This window comes from Penicillium chrysogenum, assembly GCF_028827035.1.
Source record: "Penicillium chrysogenum strain IBT 35668 chromosome Unknown utg000001l_segment0_segment0, whole genome shotgun sequence".
In the NCBI taxonomy this organism is placed as follows: Eukaryota; Fungi; Ascomycota; class Eurotiomycetes; order Eurotiales; family Aspergillaceae; genus Penicillium; species Penicillium chrysogenum.
Window position 1 is genome coordinate 3,586,760 of NW_026622749.1, and position 20,635 is coordinate 3,607,394.

General features: G+C 50.1%; 9 protein-coding genes across 9 annotated transcripts; 4 read left to right on the forward strand and 5 right to left on the reverse strand.

The window, feature by feature from the left end:
• Positions 1-383: 383 nt before the first annotated feature.
• Positions 384-4,607, reverse strand: N7489_001430 (uncharacterized protein; the record flags this gene model as incomplete). Its single annotated transcript, XM_056707185.1, has 3 exons — positions 384-1,722; positions 1,770-4,196; positions 4,255-4,607. 3 exons carry the CDS (start codon positions 4,605-4,607, stop codon positions 384-386), a joined length of 4,119 nt encoding a protein of 1,372 aa, XP_056571487.1.
• A 664-nt stretch (positions 4,608-5,271) lies between these two features.
• On the reverse strand, positions 5,272-7,328 carry N7489_001431 (arrestin (or S-antigen), N-terminal domain protein; the record flags this gene model as incomplete). The annotated part of the gene is made up of 5 exons (XM_056707186.1): positions 5,272-5,985; positions 6,040-6,609; positions 6,664-6,876; positions 6,926-7,039; positions 7,116-7,328. The coding sequence occupies 5 exons, from the start codon at positions 7,326-7,328 to the stop codon at positions 5,272-5,274; spliced, it is 1,824 nt and encodes a 607-aa protein (XP_056571488.1).
• Positions 7,329-8,017: 689 nt separating this feature from the next.
• On the reverse strand, positions 8,018-9,517 carry N7489_001432 (triglyceride lipase; the record flags this gene model as incomplete). The annotated part of the gene is made up of 10 exons (XM_056707187.1): positions 8,018-8,043; positions 8,100-8,134; positions 8,185-8,421; positions 8,471-8,600; positions 8,660-8,698; positions 8,749-8,837; positions 8,896-8,897; positions 8,947-8,956; positions 9,018-9,258; positions 9,319-9,517. The coding sequence occupies 10 exons, from the start codon at positions 9,515-9,517 to the stop codon at positions 8,018-8,020; spliced, it is 1,008 nt and encodes a 335-aa protein (XP_056571489.1).
• A 781-nt stretch (positions 9,518-10,298) lies between these two features.
• Positions 10,299-10,964, reverse strand: N7489_001433 (uncharacterized protein; the record flags this gene model as incomplete). The annotated part of the gene is made up of 6 exons (XM_056707188.1): positions 10,299-10,466; positions 10,538-10,638; positions 10,703-10,711; positions 10,781-10,814; positions 10,872-10,910; positions 10,962-10,964. 6 exons carry the CDS (start codon positions 10,962-10,964, stop codon positions 10,299-10,301), a joined length of 354 nt encoding a protein of 117 aa, XP_056571490.1.
• Positions 10,965-11,238: 274 nt separating this feature from the next.
• On the forward strand, positions 11,239-11,564 carry N7489_001434 (protein PET117; the record flags this gene model as incomplete). The annotated part of the gene is made up of 2 exons (XM_056707189.1): positions 11,239-11,334; positions 11,391-11,564. 2 exons carry the CDS (start codon positions 11,239-11,241, stop codon positions 11,562-11,564), a joined length of 270 nt encoding a protein of 89 aa, XP_056571491.1.
• A 912-nt stretch (positions 11,565-12,476) lies between these two features.
• N7489_001435 (glycosyltransferase family 34 protein) lies at positions 12,477-13,572 on the forward strand (the record flags this gene model as incomplete). The annotated part of the gene is made up of 2 exons (XM_056707190.1): positions 12,477-12,826; positions 12,876-13,572. 2 exons carry the CDS (start codon positions 12,477-12,479, stop codon positions 13,570-13,572), a joined length of 1,047 nt encoding a protein of 348 aa, XP_056571492.1.
• A 941-nt stretch (positions 13,573-14,513) lies between these two features.
• N7489_001436 (aldo/keto reductase) lies at positions 14,514-17,022 on the reverse strand (the record flags this gene model as incomplete). The annotated part of the gene is given in 4 exon segments (XM_056707191.1): positions 14,514-14,925; positions 14,942-15,732; positions 15,803-16,212; positions 16,257-17,022. The coding sequence occupies 4 exon segments, from the start codon at positions 17,020-17,022 to the stop codon at positions 14,514-14,516; spliced, it is 2,379 nt and encodes a 792-aa protein (XP_056571493.1).
• Positions 17,023-17,322: 300 nt separating this feature from the next.
• Positions 17,323-18,940, forward strand: N7489_001437 (uncharacterized protein; the record flags this gene model as incomplete). Its single annotated transcript, XM_056707192.1, has 4 exons — positions 17,323-17,464; positions 17,515-18,472; positions 18,520-18,728; positions 18,783-18,940. 4 exons carry the CDS (start codon positions 17,323-17,325, stop codon positions 18,938-18,940), a joined length of 1,467 nt encoding a protein of 488 aa, XP_056571494.1.
• A 703-nt stretch (positions 18,941-19,643) lies between these two features.
• Positions 19,644-20,525, forward strand: N7489_001438 (uncharacterized protein; the record flags this gene model as incomplete). Its single annotated transcript, XM_056707193.1, has 1 exon — positions 19,644-20,525. One exon carries the CDS (start codon positions 19,644-19,646, stop codon positions 20,523-20,525), a length of 882 nt encoding a protein of 293 aa, XP_056571495.1.
• Between the last annotated feature and the right edge of the window lie 110 nt (positions 20,526-20,635).

Below are 20,635 nucleotides of genomic sequence, written 5' to 3' on the forward strand. Positions count from 1 at the left end.
GAAAAGAGGAAAGTCGAAGAAGAACTTGCTTTAATTAATACGTCAGTTTCTTTGTTGGATCCATTGCAATGCTTTCCAAGGTGTGGGATATACCTACAGATGTACAGATGTAAGGTATCAATGCAACATGAAGTATACAGCTACCATGACATCACTTTTTATATCCAATCCAACCAATCACTGCCAACGTTTTGTCATGATCTGCAATGGATTCAGAATAAAATCTTGTATTTGATGAAAATAAAATAATGTCCAGGGAAAAAGCAAATTCAATGTGCAGGTTCCTAGACGCCATCGCTCTGCGCCCGTACATATACAAACGTAAAATGCCACATCCAATATCTCTTCAATGTTCAACTTTCAATAACAAATAATCCAGTATTTCAGAACTTGCGTGACGAGCGCCTCTTCTTCTTCTGGCTGGAAGGACTGATACTCACCTCCACCATGTGTTGGAGTCTTCCAGTAGAAGCTCGGGGTGGATGTCCAGACGAGCGAGGGGTGTCCTCACGCTGTGAGTTCCCATACACTGCAGATTTGGAGCGCTGGGATGGGTTCAAATTGGAGGTGCTGGGTTCGGGTGTTTCACGCGGGCTGGAGGTGAGATCAATCACTTCCGATGCCTGGGAGCCGGGGATTTGGGAGACGGATTCGGATGCACCCACTCGCTGGGAGAGTTTGGAGCGAGTAGATGCAGCAGGTGATTCCGTTTCAAATGTTGAGGGGAATGAGGTTTGCTTTTGATATTGGGCATCCTGCTGAGCACTCATTGGTGGGTTGGGAGAGCGCGAGGTGGATGCCCGTGGGGAGTCAAGCGCCGAGAAATTGAGGTCCAGGTAGGAGTGCTGCAGACTGTCTTCCAACCGCTCGGGACTCTGGTTTCCTTCGCTGTTGTTGCCGTCGCTATTGTCGTGTTCACTGTTGTCGTGTTCACTGTTGTCGTGTTCACTGTTGTCGTGTTCACTGTTGTCGTGTTCACTGTTGTCGTGTTCACCATTGCTGCCTTCGCTGTTATTGCCTTCGCTGGTAATAAGAGAGTCGCTTGGCTCCGAAGGTCCATTTCTTAATCGGTCTAAAAGATCTCTCCACGATTCAGAAGAGCTGTTCGGAGCCGCACTAGGCTTGTCTATCTTCGTATCTCTTTCCACCAACAGTGAACCAGAATCAGACGCACCAGTATTACCGTTACGACCAATGGTGGACAGAAGTGAGCCAGACTGAGGACCGCTGTCCCCGGAATCGCCGGGCGGCACAAGATTTTCGTTAACAACCTGGCGCTCATATTCTTCATGATCGGACATTTCTTGATCCTCGGGATCATCCGCGAAGGATTGATTTGCGGAAGCGTATGACAACACGGAAGGATCCTCGTCCCGATTGACTAGAGCCGACGGCGTGTCTCCTCCGATGAGGGTATGGCCTTCAAGCTCGCGACTGAGCTCAACACCAGGGGTCATTTGCTGCCAGGATCGAGCAGAGTGAAACCCAGTGAAAGAAGGTGAAGGGATTGGGGGAGTAACACTGCGCTCATTAGACCCACTCTGGACTTGGATCTGGGGCACGCCTCTGCCAGGGGTTTGTTGGATAGGTTCATCGGGCATTCCTGGGGACTCAAGACGGCTAACTTCATTTCCGATGGTGACAAAGGTTGTGTCGTCAAGGTGCATTTCGTCAGCAAGGGCTGCTTGGGCGTTTGGTACGGATTCTTGAACTACAGAGACACTTGGACATGTAAGCATGAGCCGACAACCAGAGTTTATTTCACTGACATGCTACCTTCTCGAGTATTGTTCTGGTCTTGAGATTCTGCACCTGACTGCGCAGCGGGTTGGAGAAGCTTCGGATCGCTGAGTTCAGCAAAGGTAAGTTCGCGATAGCCGTCATCGTCTCCCTCGTCGTTGGCTAGGTCTGGTATTTCAAACTTGCTGAATGGACGGGGCTCGTCGTCGCATGCTGATGGGGGCTTTCGGTCTCGCTTGGCCAGTAGTACATTAATCAACCCCTGGTCTTTAACAGAGCGTACCTCGGCTACTCGGTACTCAGACATCTGAGGTTGCCAGTTCGTGGCCTTGGACATGTCCAGCTGCCGGAATGCAATGATTGCGCCGACCTTCGCTTCGCTCTCAGTCAAATCAGGGACAGAATTTATGTCGGCGGGAATCGATGGTAGGTCATCGAAGGTAGCTTGTTCAGGTTCAGGGGCATCGTCATAATTGATCTGATCTCCTTCAGCTTCGCCAGCATAATGGCCTTCATAGTAAGGAGCAGCTTCGCCTTCCCAATGACCTTCGTAATGGGGATCGGCTTCGCCTTCGTAATAACCCTCGTAATTGGCTTGGTCATCATGGCCGTAATAATCCCCATTCTCATCGTATTCCTCCTGATCCTCATATCCTTCGTAGACCTGAACACGCTGCTTTCTCTTCCGCTTCTTGTTGGGGCCCTTGAGCTCACGGATCGATGCATTGGCTGCTTGATCCCAGCGTTGAACAAAAGGATAGGGAGGCGCGGTCATATCAACTTGGGGATAGAGACACTCGACAGCACGAACGACAAGCTTGTTTTGCCAATCAATGTCGGATGCATCTTCATCATCTTGCATCTGGTCAGTCTCTTCTTGGGCGTCTTGCTTAGAAGGCTTGTTCCGGTGCCCGAATGCACTAGCTTTGGCAGCGAGCTTTCTCCGCGTTTCTTCTTCGTCTTCCTTAGTCTTTGGTGTTCGCATTCCCAGGGATCCGAACAGCATGCGTCGTGAGCTGGCGATGTCCAGGGTACGTCGGTTCGCAGGTTCCTGCTCCTGCCGATCCTTGCCGGGCACTTCTTCTGACACAGGGGTCTCCCCAACGGCAGATAGAGCAGGCGGGACATTTTCCTTCTCTGATATCCCGTCCACATCAACACCATTACCCGACGCAAGATCGCGAAGCAGCTTCTGGCGCTTGGCTTCGAACTCTTTCTGCTCCTCTTCCTTTTTCTCTCTCTTTTGCCTCTTGATGGAAGATTCGGTAGATTCTTGTTCCGGTTCCACAGGTTTTTGGGGTTGCACGAATGGCTCAGGCTTAAGATATTGTTCCGGAGTATGCCACCCTCCGTGGGTCTCTTCCCACGCCCGCAATGCATCAAAACCTGCTTGTTGTGGGAGAGCGCCTAGCTGCTTGAGCTTAGATAGACGGCGGCGTAGTTTGATGCGGTTGTTACTCTTTTTGGTGCGTATGGACCCTTCACCAGGAGCGCCGACAGAAACCCGTTGTTGCACTTTCTGAACAGGCGGCGCTGCCTCCTCATCGGAATCCGAGTCTGATGAATCAGATTCTTCGGAGCTTGAGGATGAATCTGAATCTGAATCTGAATCTGAGGGTGCCTCCGCCGCAGGCTCCACCTCGCTTGAAGAATCATCGTCGGAATCGTCATCGGAATCGTCATCGGAACCGCTGTCTGAAGACACAGATGAATCGGACGAATCAGAAACGGAAGTTTCAGCAGCACTTTCCTCAACCTGTGGGGCCTGCGGAATTTGTGGGAGAGCAGGCATACTCTCGTCCTCCTGTTCAGCTCCCTTGTTGAATCTCACAGCCTTGGAGGTCCTGGGAGACGTGTCATCTGCGCGAGACCGCTTGCTGGAAAGAGATGAGGCAGCTGCGACTGAGCCCTTGGAAGTTGGTCGCTTGGATATCGAGGTAGCACGTAGTGGGTGCCCACTGGCATTCCGAGTCTGGTTCCTGATATCAATGAATTGAGAAGGTTCTTCAAAGTCCTCTTTGAGCGCCTGGAGTTCGCTCTCCAACTCATCTTCCTCAATCTCAGGCATCTCAGACATATCCGCTTCACTGTCAGATTCTGTGGCGTGGTCAACGGGATGACGAATAACCGTGCCGAGGGACTCTTCGTGCTCGGCGGGCACGACAGAAAGCTCCTTCCCGAACCCGGTATTTGGAGGCGGAAGCCACTCTCCATCACCTTCCTCGTCGGCATGTACTTCCCCGGCCGCAAATTCTGGAGCGTGCTCCCAGCCAGAAAAGACCGTGCGCCGCTTCTTCCTTGGGGGGATAGTAATTGCAGGGCGTGTAGAGGTAGTTCTTTTCAAGAACGGTGACCCAAAAGGTACGCCGTCGATCAGATGCTTGCCATCGGCAGTAATTTGGTGGCGACCACACAGCCTTCTGGTCCGGAGGTCTGCTAATTGAAGGGCGCGGATACTAAAGGCGAGAAATTAGCCCAGTGTACGACATTAGAATGGTTGTTAGATGCACATACACAACTTCGTCTCCGTCTCGGAGCAAGCCATCAACCTCCATGAAGTGGAGGCATTCTGAACCAGCAACTTCGACAACATAATCTTCCAATCCCCACTGGCCACTGAACTCGGCATCAAAGACACTAGGTTCAGTTTCCAGTGGCACAACTTCATTCACATCCTCGAGGAGTTGTGCGACCGTATATCCACCGTTCGAGAAGGCGATGTTCGGGGTGCGAGACGATGCGACAGCTGCGGTTGATGCCGGGCGCTGAGTCCCATATTCACCTAGCATAGAAGTAGACGAAGTCGTTGTCCAGAGAATGCGCGTGACCGGCAGGCCATGGCGGGAGATAACAAGGTGGAGACGCATGGTGGATGGTCAGTCGTGAGCTAAATCATTGACGCGGTGAATGGACTTTTTCGCGATGGTGTTGGGGGTTTCGATTAGAGTACTCGGAAGTAATGTTTCGGTGCGGGGTTAATCCAGCTGGTCCGAGCTGGTCTAGCAAATTTGATTGAGATTTGACGTGAGGACAGATGCCCATAGGACTGGACATGTGCTCGAGTGGAAGATGAAAGCAACTGATCAGAGCTCAATCCGCGTGGAGGACACGCTAGCCTCTTTTGGAATAGCGCACATCTTGTTCCATAAACTTGCCTTTTCCCCATTCTGATATTGACTTGATGTGCACTATCGGCTTCATGGAATATGGCTCATTCTTCGGATCGAATATAAACAAATTGCCTTGAACGGGCGCTACACTACGCGGGCTAAATTGCAGATTCCTTGGACATTAACGCCTCCATAGACCTATAAATTTCCTGAGCAAGACAATAGCCTTAGGAACACTTTCAACACTGAAATTTGATCGGGTATCGAGTTTGATGGTAGAAACAAAGTAGTTGCTTTGATGCGTAGTGCCATTATTGCTGGAATAATCACCGGCAGAGTGCCATGAAGCTCCAATTAATTTCAAACCCGGACACTGAGCGTGAAAGAGGAGAATATGACCAAATTAGTGAAACCAAACAACCTATTGAGCCCGATTTGGATTTCGTGGCACAGGCTTCCGATTAGGAACACCTAAGTTCATTGGACGAAGATTACTTCGCGAACGCTGGTGTTGCATAGCTTGGGGAACGTTCAGCTGATTCCCCGCAACAGGTTCATATTGCGGCGGGCTTTCTTCATCAACGTTGTTCCGTGGGAATTTCATCATGCTCCCCGGACGTCTCACGGGGGATGCAGGAGGTGATCCAGATTGGGATTCCGGCGGTGTGGTAGGTAGCATGTCGAAGGACTCCGTGGAAGCACGATTGCCTCGGCGACGAGGGGCCGAGGATCCTTCTGCGGCGGGCCCATCCTCAAGCGCCTTACCCGGTAGGGCTGCGGACTTGGAATCAGCTCCAAATTCTACTGTACTTGGTGACGAGGCATCTGGTGGGTGATACTCGCGACGTGGTCCGTCCAGTGGACTCAGGTGGTCTCCCATGGCATCCTCGTAGCTGGGTGGTGCGTCGTCATATACATCACCGGAATTGACAGGTACAGGCTCGCCTGTTGGCCTTGGTGGCATGGGTGGTCGGTTGCTTCCTATTTCTGTTGGCAAGCTGGGCTGGGGTTTCACTTTAGAGGATGGTGATGGCTGAAGGGATGCAGCGGCCATTGCATCCAGGAGGGCCTGTGGTGGAGCGATTCCTGAGAATACTCTGACTGGCATTCGTAGGGGAAGAACGATAAGTTGAGGCTATGCCATGGTCAGCCAAGAGACAACTTTTAAGTGTTAGTGGTTTCAGCATACCTGCATTTCCCGGGCATTTCCATGAGTCAAGCCCACTCGAATCTCCAGCTCGTAAGATCTTTGAATGTTACATGTTTCAAAGGATGGTGCCACCGAATTAGGTAATGGATGCCGATTCCACAGCTTTGGATCAATAGCCCAATCAGTGCCTACGGGATCCCCTGGCTTGCCCAACGGGATATTCATATTGCTGCGGCTCATGATGACCCACGAGCCGCTTTCAGTGCGGTTGAGGTCATGGGCCAGAATTTTCGTGTAGGATATTAGTTCCACCTGCAACATCTGAAGGAATATTACGTCAGGACCCTCGGTTAGCTTTTTAGCGAGGAGACGGAGGGGGACGGGTTCGTTGCAAGTGAGAATAGAGGGGTTCGGGAGCCGAGCATCAACAGACACCCGAGGAGGCTCCGTGTATGGCTCTTTGAGTGAAGAAGATCCGCGTGAGAATAGGCTCTTTTTCTTAGACGCAGCCTGGATTTTTGAGAATTGGTGTTGCCGCCTGGCGTAGGTTTCCTCGTTGGGATTCCCGACTCTTGGCGGTTCAATTGGAAGGAAGTTCAGAGGGACAATCTGAAATCAATTAGCGAGTGCGGCAGTAGCATATTATCGGGGCATATCACTTACCGATCTGATATTTTCTTTGTAGAACTGCGGCCGGATGACTGTGGCCTTGACGAAGTATTTGATATCTGCTACACCTGGGAACCCGCTTAAAGATGGCGGGAGAGTCTTTCTGACGTGTCGGTTGGTGTCTTTAGCTACCTCGACTTTCAACCCAGAGAAGTTTAGATTGGTAAGCATGCTGTTGGTGGTGCTGCATGAATTATTGAAGGGGAACTAGTAGAGCGTTAGTTGTGTCCTAGTACTCATAGACTAGACTCTTTACCTTGAATTCGAAAGGGTACTCATATGACCCTGCGGCAAAGGTATATGCTGGCGCAGGGGACCCATTCTGCATCACACCTGGTGTCGGGAAGACGGTAGCAACCTTGTATAAGATCTGCATTCGTTGGTTAACCAATGCTCCAGCCAATATTTTATCGCGCCGATAGATACGACAAAACAAATTCTCTCACCTTGTGAACCTCAAGCTCCGTTCGCTTTTTGTCCGAGTGCACATTTTGGGGATTCTTGGGACCGGATAGACGAGTGCGGCTCTCGCACTCCAATTTGACCTGAATGGCCCCGATGGCTGCTTCTGCCGGTAGCTGGAGCACAACCTTGCCCTTCAGGAAGTCCAGATTTGTGTAATGGGTGTGGCGGCTATCCAAGACGATATTTGCGGACATGGCGGGCGCCCGGGCCCTGGCGGGGCTCTCTCTTCGGTTGGTGGCGGCGTTCGAAGGGTGAAATGGAGAAATGCGGTCGCTGGAAAATAATGCACCAATTATCAAGTTCTCGGAAGATGCAAATAACGTACGGCTCGACGTGAAGAGATGTTGTGGGGGCCGTGAGATGGGGGAAATACGGATTATATGTGAAGGATCCCGGAATGACGTTTCGGGCGTTCGTAGATCAACTGATTGCCAAGCAACATACAAATGCCACAGACTCGCCCAGTATGATCAAGGACTTTTGCAAGATTAAAGGCTAGAAGGTCGAATTAGGCGTATATGCTGCGCCTCAATCACATCACAGCCACATTTCTAAGACAAAGGGCATCATTCCGCTAATATCCGGAAACTACTCCATATAAGTCGAACGGTTGTACTATTTGTACACTCCTCCATCGCTGCATACTTGGACCGTCAAATCGATTAATTGATTTCCTTGAATTCAATCATCTGTTATATTGACAGATTTACATTGGTTTGACTGTTTGACTGTACAAAAATATGTACATAGTTGGCCAGAATAGGAAAATACCGGGAACTTCCACTCCAGGCACCAGAATTTCCATATCAAACCCGAAACGGGATCACGGCAATGCAGCCACAACAGGGCTGAGGGAAATCCAAATATATCTAACTCTACTTTCTCAAAGTCCCTCCTTTGCCAACATGTCTAGTGCACATGCAGCCCGTTAGTCTCAAGTAACCCAATCAGACCGTAACACATACCTGCGATGTCCAAGTAGAATGCAATGGCGTTAAACCTGCATGAAGATCAGCATAATTCGCGAAGTGCAATTTGCAATCAACTGACTTTCGTTTGTTGCCTGTTACCTCCCCGACTAGCCATTTAAGCCGGTTGCTCCAGTTGATCAGGTCCAGATGGCTGACGCCCATGAGGGTTCCTTTGTATCCTGCATCGCCTCCCCATCGGCTACTAGAAACGCTAACTAGGCCATCATTGGGTCCTTCGATCTCTGCAAGTACTCGGTGTGAAAGCCGAAAGGCAGACCATATACTTGGCTCCACTGCTGCTCCATAGGAGAAATATCTGGGGAATGTGAGCAGGGCGTAAAGTGGAGAGTATACGTGGCGCTTACCTGACATCATCCACATCTGGGGTATTGGGGTTGAAGGTCTCGGTCATGTATTTCCTTGTTAGTTGAGCGAATGCACCTGTCTCGACACTTAGTCGATTAAGGGCATAATAGATCTGAGGTAGGCGATCGGCTGCACAGAAGTAAATGTTATCTTCCGAGTTCTCAGTAAGCGAGTGTATAGTGACGGACCTCCAATTTGATCAAGTACATAGTCCGCCACAGATGAACCTGCTATACAGTTAGCAGGAAGGCGAATGAGAAGCTACGCTGTGCCTGACCTCGGTGCGGAGATGCGATAGTGGTTAGTGACAAGACTTTGAACTCTTCAGGTCGTATGTGGCTAATCATATATCGTGAATCAAGTCCACTTTGCAAGTCATTAATTAGCTTGCACTGAATAGTGTGATGCTCTTGTTATGTCTCACCCCTAATGACAGATAAGCGTTAACTCTATCACAATGATCGAGGGGTCCCACCATGCTATGCCTATATAAGAATCAGTCAGAATATGTCGATAATGGGTAGCTAACAAATGAAGGTAACATACGCAATAATATTAACATCTTTCCCTCGAGCCTCGGCCTCAATGCTTCGGGCCAATTGTTCAGCCCGTGCTTCAATAGAGCTCGACGGGGGCACTGTTGCCGTGATAACTTCAACACCGCGCGCCGTCAGGGCCTCTTTAATCCCACGCCAGTACTGAACACCGGGGAGATATGGGCCAGCAAGGCGCAGTTCATCAAATCCAAGCAAGCCATGGGCGAGAACAACAGGGTATTTTGGTGCAGCTAATGGCGAGTCAGCAATTGCTCACTGGGCACTATCTATCCTAGTCGAAAGGAACCAACCATATTTATCACGAATGATTGAATACTCATCGACAATTACTTTGCCGTGGTCCTCTAGTCGCGGATCGAGACTTGGTCGGGGTCTGCGGGGGGACCCGTGATACCACCTGTTGTTAGAGTGACATACGGTCTGGCCGTAGGAGTGGCAGACTATTGAAGACCGTTTGAGTGCATTCGGCGTAACAATTGCATATTTCATTGTTCTGCGTCGTCCGCAGATAGGTTGTCGAATGAGATCCAGGGCGGAATGACGCAACAGGACAACACGGTTTATGCCTCAGGCCAGCACGAACTATAACCCCAGTCTTCTTCTAGCAGAGCGTGCTAGTCTACGTAAAGGAAAGAAATGTGCACCCAACTAACTCTCCCAGGGCCAATACGCTATGATGCGCGTCTTTTTTTGCGCAAGAATAATTCAAACCAATAGTCAAACATTCCAAGCTCTACTGATAGCCAAATTTCAAACGCGAGGCCATTCACCAAACAATAACTCGTTGCGCTGAGATTCATTAGCAGGGATGAGACTGACATCTGCCCAGGGATTCAAGACAACACATTGAATCATTCTGCGCCTGTGGTTGCCGCCCCCTGGTGTCGAGTAAGAATAGACATGGATATCAGGGGTGCGCTGTCTGGCTTAGTAGGCTGGTGATATATTTGAAGTCCGCTTAACCATCCAACCCTCCAAATATCTCAGAAAAAGCCAGATCAATAAGAATAAATACCAGTTTTGTGATGTGATGATCGATACTCAGACTTGCCGCAGATGGAAACGCCTAGATCAAAGACAGACCTACAACAACACCATAGGATAGGAATACGACATATGTATGCCAACACAAGTTAGCAAGACTCCATCCACGTCATATACCCAGGGTTAAACGGAAAAGAAATTGATATTGTCCGACAATTGGATATCGACGAATAGACACGCAATCGCATTCACGCGAGGAAAGAAACGATAACCCAGAATATCTACATTATGCCTTGATCTTCTCAGACGGCTCGGGCTTGACGTCGGTCGTCACACGAATGAGGTCTGCGACCACCTTGTCGCCCTGCTTCTTGCCGGCATCCTTGATCTCCTGGAGCTTGACCTCGGCTTCCTTGTCGGCCTCCGCCTCGGATACCTTGTATCCGCTTGAGTGCTAGCGAGACAGGTCAGCTTAGCACTATATATAACTCTTGTTGTAAGAGCCATTCAGGAGCTGTATCTCACCTCGCCCTCGAACTTCTTGTACTCCTCTTCCTTCTGGTTCTTGTATTCCTCGATTTCCTTCTGGGCCTCTGATTTGGCGTCTCTTATCCGCTGGGTACGGTCTGTATAATTTCGAGTCATTAGTCCGATGGAGCAAATGGCGACAGGTAAGTTCGTATTGCGTACACTCTCTGGCTAAATGAAATGTGACGTATTAGTGTCTGTGATAGGCAGCGATGAGGGGTAAGCATAAGTTGGACTTACCTTTCTGCACAATCTTCTGGGCCTCTCTCTCAGCCTGACAGTCGCGTGGTTAGTATCTCGACGCTGCGATTAACATACAAGCAAGACCTACATCGAGGAGGGTCTGAATGCCCGCGGAGTTCTGAGCCGACTGTTGTTCATCGTTAGCAGCTGGTCACCAATTCCGTGATAGATTGCCCACCATATTTGCTATGGATCTCTAGCTTTGGAAATAGAGTAGAGGGATAATAAGGCTGGACAAGGACGATTAAACGGCGAGTCTAGAGCTCCGAGCCCAGGTCGATCGGAGCCACGCATCGTCCCCCAGAGCGGTGGGGGTTCTGCCACCAAACGCCGCCCGGTGATCGATAAACTGATAATCCCAGACTTCGTTTTGATGACCTGACAAGTCAAAATATTATTTGTGACCATTATCTGCTGAACCTCTGTGTTGAGCCGTGCTCTCACTTACCCTTGCCATGTCTCGCGCATCAAAGTTTACATTGGCAGCCACTGGCCTCGGCACAATGGGTATTGTCTGGTTTGTCCACTGGGCACAAGAGGCGGATAGAGCGGTATGTTAAGCTTCGATTCTCTATTTCTAGCATATACTTACTTTGCTGGATGTCAGGCCATGCATAAAGGAGTCGAACGTGATATGGAAAAGCAGCGTGTCCGACTAGAACGCCAAGCCGAGTTCGAAATGCAAAAGGCTCTCGAGCAGGAGTATCTCAAGCTCCAGACGGTACACAGCACCACCGGCGACCCAAATACAACCAGTCAAAGCACAAGTCCGGGGTCATAATGCAAGTATTTGGTTCTGGATATTATGCTGCATTGTTTTGCGCGATCCAGTTCACGATATGCGCTCTGGCTATACCGATGAATTCAACGGCGGCCAGGTCGATAATGCATGGGAGCAAGGAGTTAAAGTTGTTTACATACGTGATGTTGTACAAATATTAGAAACACGTGGTGTATACAAAATATACCCTCATCTGTACTATATAATATGAAATCGTCTCTCTACCAGTTTGTTGCGGCCGGTATCTCATAGTCAATGCTGTAGGGCTGCAGTTTCCATTAATAATTAATTTCGTTTCTACCTAGGTATGATCCCAAGTGGAGCTTAGGGTCTAATGAGATATACGCTGCTACAGCGACAATAATTGGAGTTGAGTCCTGTTATGATCTTTTTGGCCTATACAACATTGAATGTACTAGAGCCATGCAGCCTATACCTACCGTTACGATTAAACGTTCTTAACTATATAATTAATCCGGTGCGGGTCTAGTTTTCGTCTACATTGCACTGTTTTGAACCGCAGAGGAATGTTCCTTTGAAGACCTGACCACATCGCTTCTTATCATCAATCTACACCAGAATGTACCCTTGCGCAACACAGCTCACCTTTATGGGTTCTAGAACGAATGGGCTTTTCCTTACAGCGGTTAATCTAAGATCTATTTATAGCTAAACTTAAGTTAACTAGGCTTTACTCCTATGGGTTCCAAGGTTGGATGTGGTTGAATTTCCGAAAACGGCATTCCCAATCCGGATGTACGAATTCATACAACCCACAAGCCTCCAATCAAACACTTCAACTTTACATTTAGCAATAGTATTATCTTAATCTCGAGGAAGGATTTATTTTCATCTTTCCATCTACCATGAAAATCCCGGCACCTACGTGTGATAGCGGCCATGATTTCATCAATGGCATTCAAGCAACGGCCCTTGCACATTATCCTGATGGTTCTATCAGTAATATGTGTTTTTTGGATTACAACTAAATCTTACGGAACCTTCCCTATTTCCCAATCAGATGATACCCCCAACAACAAGTTGCAAAGAGTCGCCAAAGTGTCCATGCTATACGGAGAGGCGAACCACATGTACGAAAGAGCGCTCGCAAGCCATGAACGCCACGGGAAACGATGGGGCTACCCCATGCATATCCTGCGGCAGGATATTTCGGTCGGATTTTGGAATAAGCCGAGCTATCTGCTATCCTTGGTCATCAGCGAATTAACCAAGCCAGCCGGGGAGAGAAAAGAATGGTTGATGTATGTCTTTTCTTCTGTCCATGTGACTGGGAAATACTGACTCTTACAGGTGGGTAGATGCAGACTCGATTATATTAAATAACGATATACCCGTGGAAATATTTCTTCCGCCATCAGACCTGAAAGATATCCACCTGGTGGCAACCCAGGACCAAAACGGGCTCAACACGGGAATCATGTTTCTCCATGTCCACCCTTGGATGATCAGTTTCCTTACCGAGACAATGGGCTACCCTCTTTATCTTCCTCAGACTGATCTTGGTCGATCTGCTGACCAGGAAGGCATGAGACGTGTGCTCAACAAGACGACGGGGGGTCCAAGCGGAGAGGGCTACGCAGATGGGGTCTCCTACCTGCCACGGCCATGGATCAACACATATGAATGGGACTGGGCCTATGAAGGCAAAAGGGGAGATCTGCTCGTGCACTTTCCGGGTCTGGAGGAGCGCCGATGGCCACACATGGCCAAATGGTTGAACATTGTCGAGACGACTCCTCATGAGTGGAACTTACCTCTTGAGGAGACTGGGTATATTAACAAGACCACAACGTACTGGTCACAGATTAGAAGTGCGAAGGAAAGTATCAAGTCTGCGGAGAATAAACTGCAGTCTGGGGGGGCAGTGTCTGGAAATACCAAGGAGGCAGTCGGTGCACTCAAGGAGGCATTGCGTGAGAGCTCAGACCATATGGAGCTTGTACAGCAGAGGCTCGAGGACCTTAATGCGTTGATCGGAATGACATAGGCTTTTGTTGCAATGGATGTGGGAGGTACACTTCGTTATGCGCTCGTTCAAAACGTTTCATTGGATAACATATTTCAAGATCTATATCGATTTGAGAAATTCTCTTCCAAGTTCACTCTGCCAAAACATCAGTTTTTCTATTCCTCCGCCTTAATCAGAAGACGACCTTTCTAGAACTTCTCGGCCCTTTTCATCCAAATTCAGGTATTTCCTCAAATAACGCAAATCCGTCCGGGAATCCTCCGCACCATTATGTCCATCGCGATGTACACTCAACCTAGCATTCTATGTTCAGCCCCAAGAGGCCGAGACGTACATACCAAATCGGCTAATACGCAGCGTATTTTCAATGGAGTAACCCAGCCAGCCCTCCGTTTTCCAACATAATATTGCCCAAATTCTTCCCTTGCGCAGAGGCAAATGGGTACCCTGAGGTCGCGGCTACCTGGTGTGTTGGGGAGTCCGCGAGACCTTTAGCGGTGGCTCATTGCAGGTCGGACTTGCACTCATAAGCCTGAAGCCTGAGATCGAGTTGTCATTGAAGTGGATTAGTGACAAGAATGAGACCTTTGGGGCTGGGTGGTTGTTCTTGCGAGCTTGCTGCAGTTGAAGAGGGATACGACCGCTTTCTCGGATCAATTGTGCCCAAGCTGGCTGATTTCGAGGTGAGAGTTGCACCGGAGATTGTGGATGGCATTGAGAGGGCATTTGATGGGGCGATTGCTGCTTATGAGAGGAATGGTCAGTTTCCATATTTGTTCCTAAGTGAGGGTACTAACCTTGGAACGGTCCCCTCTTTATATAGCCCTTTAGCCACTTTATTGTGGCAGTATAGTTGGCTATGACTATTTTGCCCAAATCGCTATTAATGCTGACATTGCAAGTCTTACCACACGAATATGTAATGTGAATTCTATCCATCACCTATAAATGCTAACAGCTCAAATAGCCTGCACTGCCAAAGCTTGATAAGGTTCCTCCAGTAGTTGTACCTCCTCCTTTGCAAGATGTATACCAAATGCCTCCGTTGCAGCTTCAATTCTCTCCAAACTGTTCAGTCCGACAATTGGACAAGAGCCCTTATGCAGCAGCCACGCCATAGCCACAGCGCTCATAGAGCAACCCTTACTTTCCGCAATCTGCTGGACCCTCCCAATGATTTTCTCATTCTGATCCCCAGCGAACCACTTCGCCGTCTTCGCGTCCCTCTTCGACCGCTCCGTCTGGACATTAGACGGCCGTGCAAGTAATCCACGAGCCAGGGGACTCCAAGGAATCAATCCAATCCCCTCAACATCACAGAACGGATTTACATCTCGCTCCTCCCTCCCGGTATAACAGGTTATATAGGTTCTGCATACTCGTAAACCCTGTCCACCCGTTCATCTTTGCCGTGTAATGTAACCTAGCAAGCTGCCAGCAATGCATGCTGGACGCGCCGAGGTAATGCACTTTCCCTGCCTGGACGAGGTCGTGCAGGGCTTTCATGACTTCCGCGGGATTAGAGCGCACGGTCTCGTCTACCCGGTGTAATTGCAGGACATCGATGTACGTTGTTCCTAGTCGTTTCAGCGAGGCGTCGACCGCTTCGAAGATGTGCTTTCTGCTTAGGCCCATTTGATTAACCAGGGTTCCGTCATTGACGGCAGGGTTTGGTCGTGCGTTTGAGGTTATTTCCATGACTGGGTAGTAAAGTTTTGTTAAGATGACAACCTTCTCTCGTGGGATGGAGTATTCCCGTAGTGCTTTGCCGACTATTACCTCGGAAAGCCCGTTCGAATATGTATCTGCCGTATCCCATGTGTTGATTCCGCAGTCGTATGCCTTTTTGAGTAGGGGCAGTGCCTCTTCTTCTGGGAGCACCCACGGACTTCCCTCCCAGGAGGGATTGCCGAATGCCATGCAGCCAAGGATGACTCTCGATACCTTGAGAGAGCTCGTGCCTAGTCGCTGGTATTCCATCCGCGGCTTTGCTTCTTTGGCCCACGATGTGACGAGGTCTCGTAGTGTGTTGACTTCTCCAACATTCCCCGGGAACACGACGTATGGAATACCTGAGAACTTGGACGTCGGCTCGTCGCATCGCCACAGGGGAACACCCGACGCAGCCTGACCCAGGATATGTGCTCTTCGCATGCGCAGCCCTTTTGCACGCTGCGTCTGAAGATGTGATCCCGCCTTTGGCTATGATGTAGCGCGGCCGCGGGACAAGGAGGCGCAGGAACAACACCAGGACAGCTGCAACAGTGCTGCCTATCTTCAAACTAGAGACACCATCCTTGCCAGTGATGAGATCGCGGCTCGTCATTACGAGTACGTCTCGTCCGCTGAGGATCAATTGTCCTGCTTTGTCTGCTGTGTCGAGAGCTGCTCGGTCTGCGTCTTCAGGGCTTTTCAGCAGACCTTCCACTTTAAGGACGATAACCTCGAGGCTCGGTCCTCGGCCGTCAATTAGAGATTGCAGTTGCTCGGTCGTCTTGGGCACGTAAGAGCCTGCTAGGATGAGCCCGCCTGGTTGGGATGCGTGGGTGCTGAGACCGAGTGATTTGGGTATTAAAGGAGGAATTTGCGCGATGCCCAGTCTTGTTGATACAAATGCAGCACCCGTTCGATATAGATATGTCCTCCCTTGTGATTTCGCTGTCCGGGTTAGTATCACTCTCTGAATGAAGGGATGCACTCACCAGCTAGCAGCCCCAGAACGAAGACCTCCATATCCGTATCAACTACGGCATTCACTACAATAACGCTCCTCTTTCTAAGGCTAAGCAACTTCTTCGAAACAGCCTCAGGCCCGCCTGTGCGGATATCCTCCAGCGAAATGGAATGCACGCGGTCCTCTGCAATAGACCCGCCAGATTTCTCTACAACATACTTCCTCAGATTCGAATTCGCGTAGCCAAACGTCGCATCCTTCGCGAACGGCGTCTGGGCAGCTGGAATCAAAATTTCTTCCGGATCAGCAACGTAGTGGACATCATCGATAGTCAAGCGACCGCCCTGTCGAAAGAACGGGGCCAGGATCCAGCCGTCTACCGCACCGATCACGTCCTCTGCAGCCTCGGGCTCATCAGGGAAGTGACCACGCAGTGTCGAGTCGCCTCTGAGGACGATCTCGAAGGCTCGTTGCAATTTAGCCGCCGCGTGCTTCACGGCCGTGCAAATTTCCCTGATTAACCCGCGCGCTTCGGGAGTAGGTAGGGCGCGCGAGTTAGTCAGGATGAAGAAACCCCCGTTGCATTGCTGGAATTCACGCGTGAGGATCTCCTCGTCCCAGACTGTTAGCACGTTAATGCCGTGGCATGTCTGTGTGCCTGTGGGGTCGTCGTCCAGCACGACGAGGACAGGCAGGTCGTCGCTGTTCGCAACTTGGGTTTCTAGATCCGTGCTAGGGACTGGAGGGGGAAGGCGCTGCTGGACCTCGTCCAATCGTAGAATCTGTTCTGCCATTTTCCATTGACTACCTTGTCTTGTTCTCTGTCTCCTGCTAGTTTGGGTGAGTGGGCGTATCGGCGTAAGATATCAGCGCCTGTCGGAATTTCCCCGATGCGCGCGTCGGCGAAGTCTCCGCTGCTTCCCCAGACTGCTGATCGAGCTGATCGGCTGTCGGAGGTCAGGATTATTCTTCTTTTTCTATCGGCTATTTTATTTTGACAGCTTTGAGTCGTGTATTTATAGCGTAGTTGTTGTTGACCCGGAGTCTTGTTGCTTCCAGTAGTCGGGCTTTGTTCAGGGCTTTGTCCAGATACAATGGAGGACGCAACAAACGGACCCTTAATCTCATCGTCGGAACTGGAGAAACACACTACTGCAGATGACTGCTGGATTGTCGTCCATTCGCGCATCTACGATGTCACTGCATTTCTGAATGAGCATCCAGGCGGACCGGCCAGTACGTACTCACACATCTCCGCCGCATATTCTCATTCCTAATGCACCCAGTTATCCTCAAATACGCAGGGAACGACGCCTCAAAAGCCTACGACGAGGTACACTCGCCCTCCATGATCCACAAAACCCTCACGACGGAGCAATTCAAGGGGAGGATCGAGCCAAGCCCCGAGTTACCCTCCGTCGACACGCCCGCGGAAACCAGCAGCCCACCAGATGCAGACGAGATCCCGCAGCTCGAACAGCTGATCGCCGTGCATGACTTTGAGGAGGTCGCGCGGAAGAAGTACACGGAGAAAACATTCGCGTTCTATTCGTCCGCCGCGACGGATCTTGTTTCGCATCATGCGAACCTAAACTCGTACCGCCAGATCATGCTGCGGCCGCGCGTGTTGCGCAACGTGAAAGAGGTTAAGATGCCCCGCACGATATTGGGTTGTCCGTCGTCTGCGCCATTCTTCGTTAGCCCCACGGCTATGGCGAAGCTTGCGCATCCGGATGGTGAGTTGGCTGTTGCGAGGGGGTGTGGGGAGGAGGATATCATCCATATCATTTCGAATAATGCTTCTTTCCCGCTTGCGGAGATTGTGGCTGCGGGGAAACCGGGGCAGGGCTTTTTCTTGCAGCTGTATGTCAACTCGAACAGGTGGAAGACAGAGGAATTGCTGCGTGAAGCTGCGGGTCTCGGGATCAAGGCGGTGTTTGTCACTGTCGATGCGCCGATTCCGGGGAAGCGTGAGGCCGACGAGCGTATTGCGGCTGGAAATCTGGTTTCCGCTGTTAGTGGTGCGGTTGCAAGGAATGATAAGAAGGGCGGTGGGCTTGGAAGGGTTATGGCCAAGTATATTGATTCGACGTTGAACTGGGAGGATCTTGCATGGATCAAGAAGGTGTCGGGCTTGCCCATTGTGCTGAAGGGGGTCCAAACAGGGGCTGATGTGAGAATGGCGATGGAGTATGGTGTTGATGCAGTAATGCTGAGTAACCATGGGGGGAGGTCTCTGGATACGTATGTATAAAGAATCCTTGATGGTGCCCAAGTTAACCGATCTACAGAGTCCAACCTGCCATCATCACACTGCTGGAACTACACAGAACGTGTCCTGAGGTATTCGGTCGCATGGAGATCTACATCGACGGGGGAATCCGACGAGGAACAGACATTTTGAAGGCACTCGCTTTAGGAGCTACAGCTGTTGGGATCGGACGGCCGTACCTCTACTCTCTAACATATGGACAGGAAGGAGTTGAGCACCTTACACAAAGTACGTTTGTCTACCCTGTTCTCATAGAATTATGCCATAACTAACGCCCTGCAGTCCTCAAAGACGAGCTTGTCTCAGCAATGAAGCTAAGCGGCGTCACGCACATCGACCAGGCGCATCCTGGTATGGTCAACACTGCCTATGTTGATCCGTTAATTAGAGGTACTGAGGCACATCCATGGATTACATGGACTCCTCAGGTGAAGCTTTAGGATTGTTGTTTATATAGGGCGTAGTCTAGAGTTGGATACATAGATACAAGCAGCTAAGGTCCGGCCTTGCAAGAATGACAGACACTCATATAGAGCACCTACGCGAAGTTATCATGAAAAGAATATCGAATATAAAGTTATAGTACCGCTCTACCAAGTCATAATGTATTCTACCTACGCAATGGCAGAAAAGAGCTATAGATGGTCAACTCACATAGTTATGATATATGACAGCCAATTGGAGGATATATACAACATAAATTTACTTGTCACCTTACTCAATGAGATGGATATTTCGAACAGATAATGCCAAACACAATTACCCGATTAAAAATTTTCTACCTATTACATGACACCATTGCCGTAGCTATATCTCGCGATATCGCCTCCTGGCGGACTCGGAAGAGCACCGACTCACCACTCCACGAATGCAGCCAACGCAGAGCACAAAGATGCGGTCTTCTCTCCGTACACACAGGCGAGATGTCCTCTCACGCATCAGTGTCCGTGAACGGACTCACTCCGACTATGATGTGGTCCATCTAGCATCATGCTGATTCTGTCCCGCTCGTCTAACATGCATTTTTCTGAATATACACAGCGCATGGTGATCATCCGAAGGTGAGTGCAAATATATATTTCAATTTCCTACGGAATACTAATAACTCACAGCGCACCAATCCAAAGAACCTAGTTCAACACCATGAGCATCCTCATAACAGGTGCAGGCGGGTTCCTGGGTCAAGCCCTGGCGAAAGCCCTCGCCAGCACCCCAGGCGTGAACAATCTAGTCCTAACAGACGTGGTTGAACCACCGAAACCCACGAACACGGCACAATCCAATACGCAGATAACATCTCTAAAAGCCGACCTCACCTCCCGCAAAACATGCAAGTCCCTCCTCTCTACAGATTTCAGCCACATGTACCTCCTGCACGGGATAATGTCCGGCGCAAGCGAGGCGAATCTTCCGCTCGGACTCGCAGTCAATGTTGACTCGATGAGGAATATCCTCGATATCCTCCGCGAGAAACACGAATCTACAACCGGGTCCCACAAGCCAGTTCGCATCATATACCCCTCCAGCCTGGCTGTCTTCGGCGGGCCAGAGATCCACAAAGCACCCGTGACAGAATCGACAATCACCATCCCGCAGTCTTCATACGGGGCGCAGAAGCATATCTGCGAGGTGTTGTTTAACGACTTCTCCCGTCGTGGCATTATCGATGCGGTTATCGTGCGGTTGCCGACTATCATTGTACGGCCGGGGAAACCGTCCGGTGCGGCGTCAAGTTTCTGTTCGGGGATTGTGCGCGAGCCGCTTAATGGCGAGGAGAGTGTTCTTCCTGTGAACAGGGACCTGAAGTTGTGGGTTTGTGCGACTAGGACGATTATTCGGAACATTGTCCGTGCGGGGGATGTCCGGTTCGAAGGCGAGACGTACTCGCGGGTTGTCAATCTGCCTGGTGTTACGGTTACTGTGCAGGAGATCCTCGATGGGTTGGAGAAGGTTGGAGGGGAGGAGGCGTTGCAGCGCGTGGTTGAGAAGGCCGATCCGGCTGTACAGGCGATTGTGGGATCGTGACCGGCGGTGTTTGATGTGAAGAAGGCGCTGGATATGGGCTTTTATCCTGACGGGGAATTAACCGAGACGATTCGTGCGTATATAGAGGATTATGGGGGCAATAAGTCATA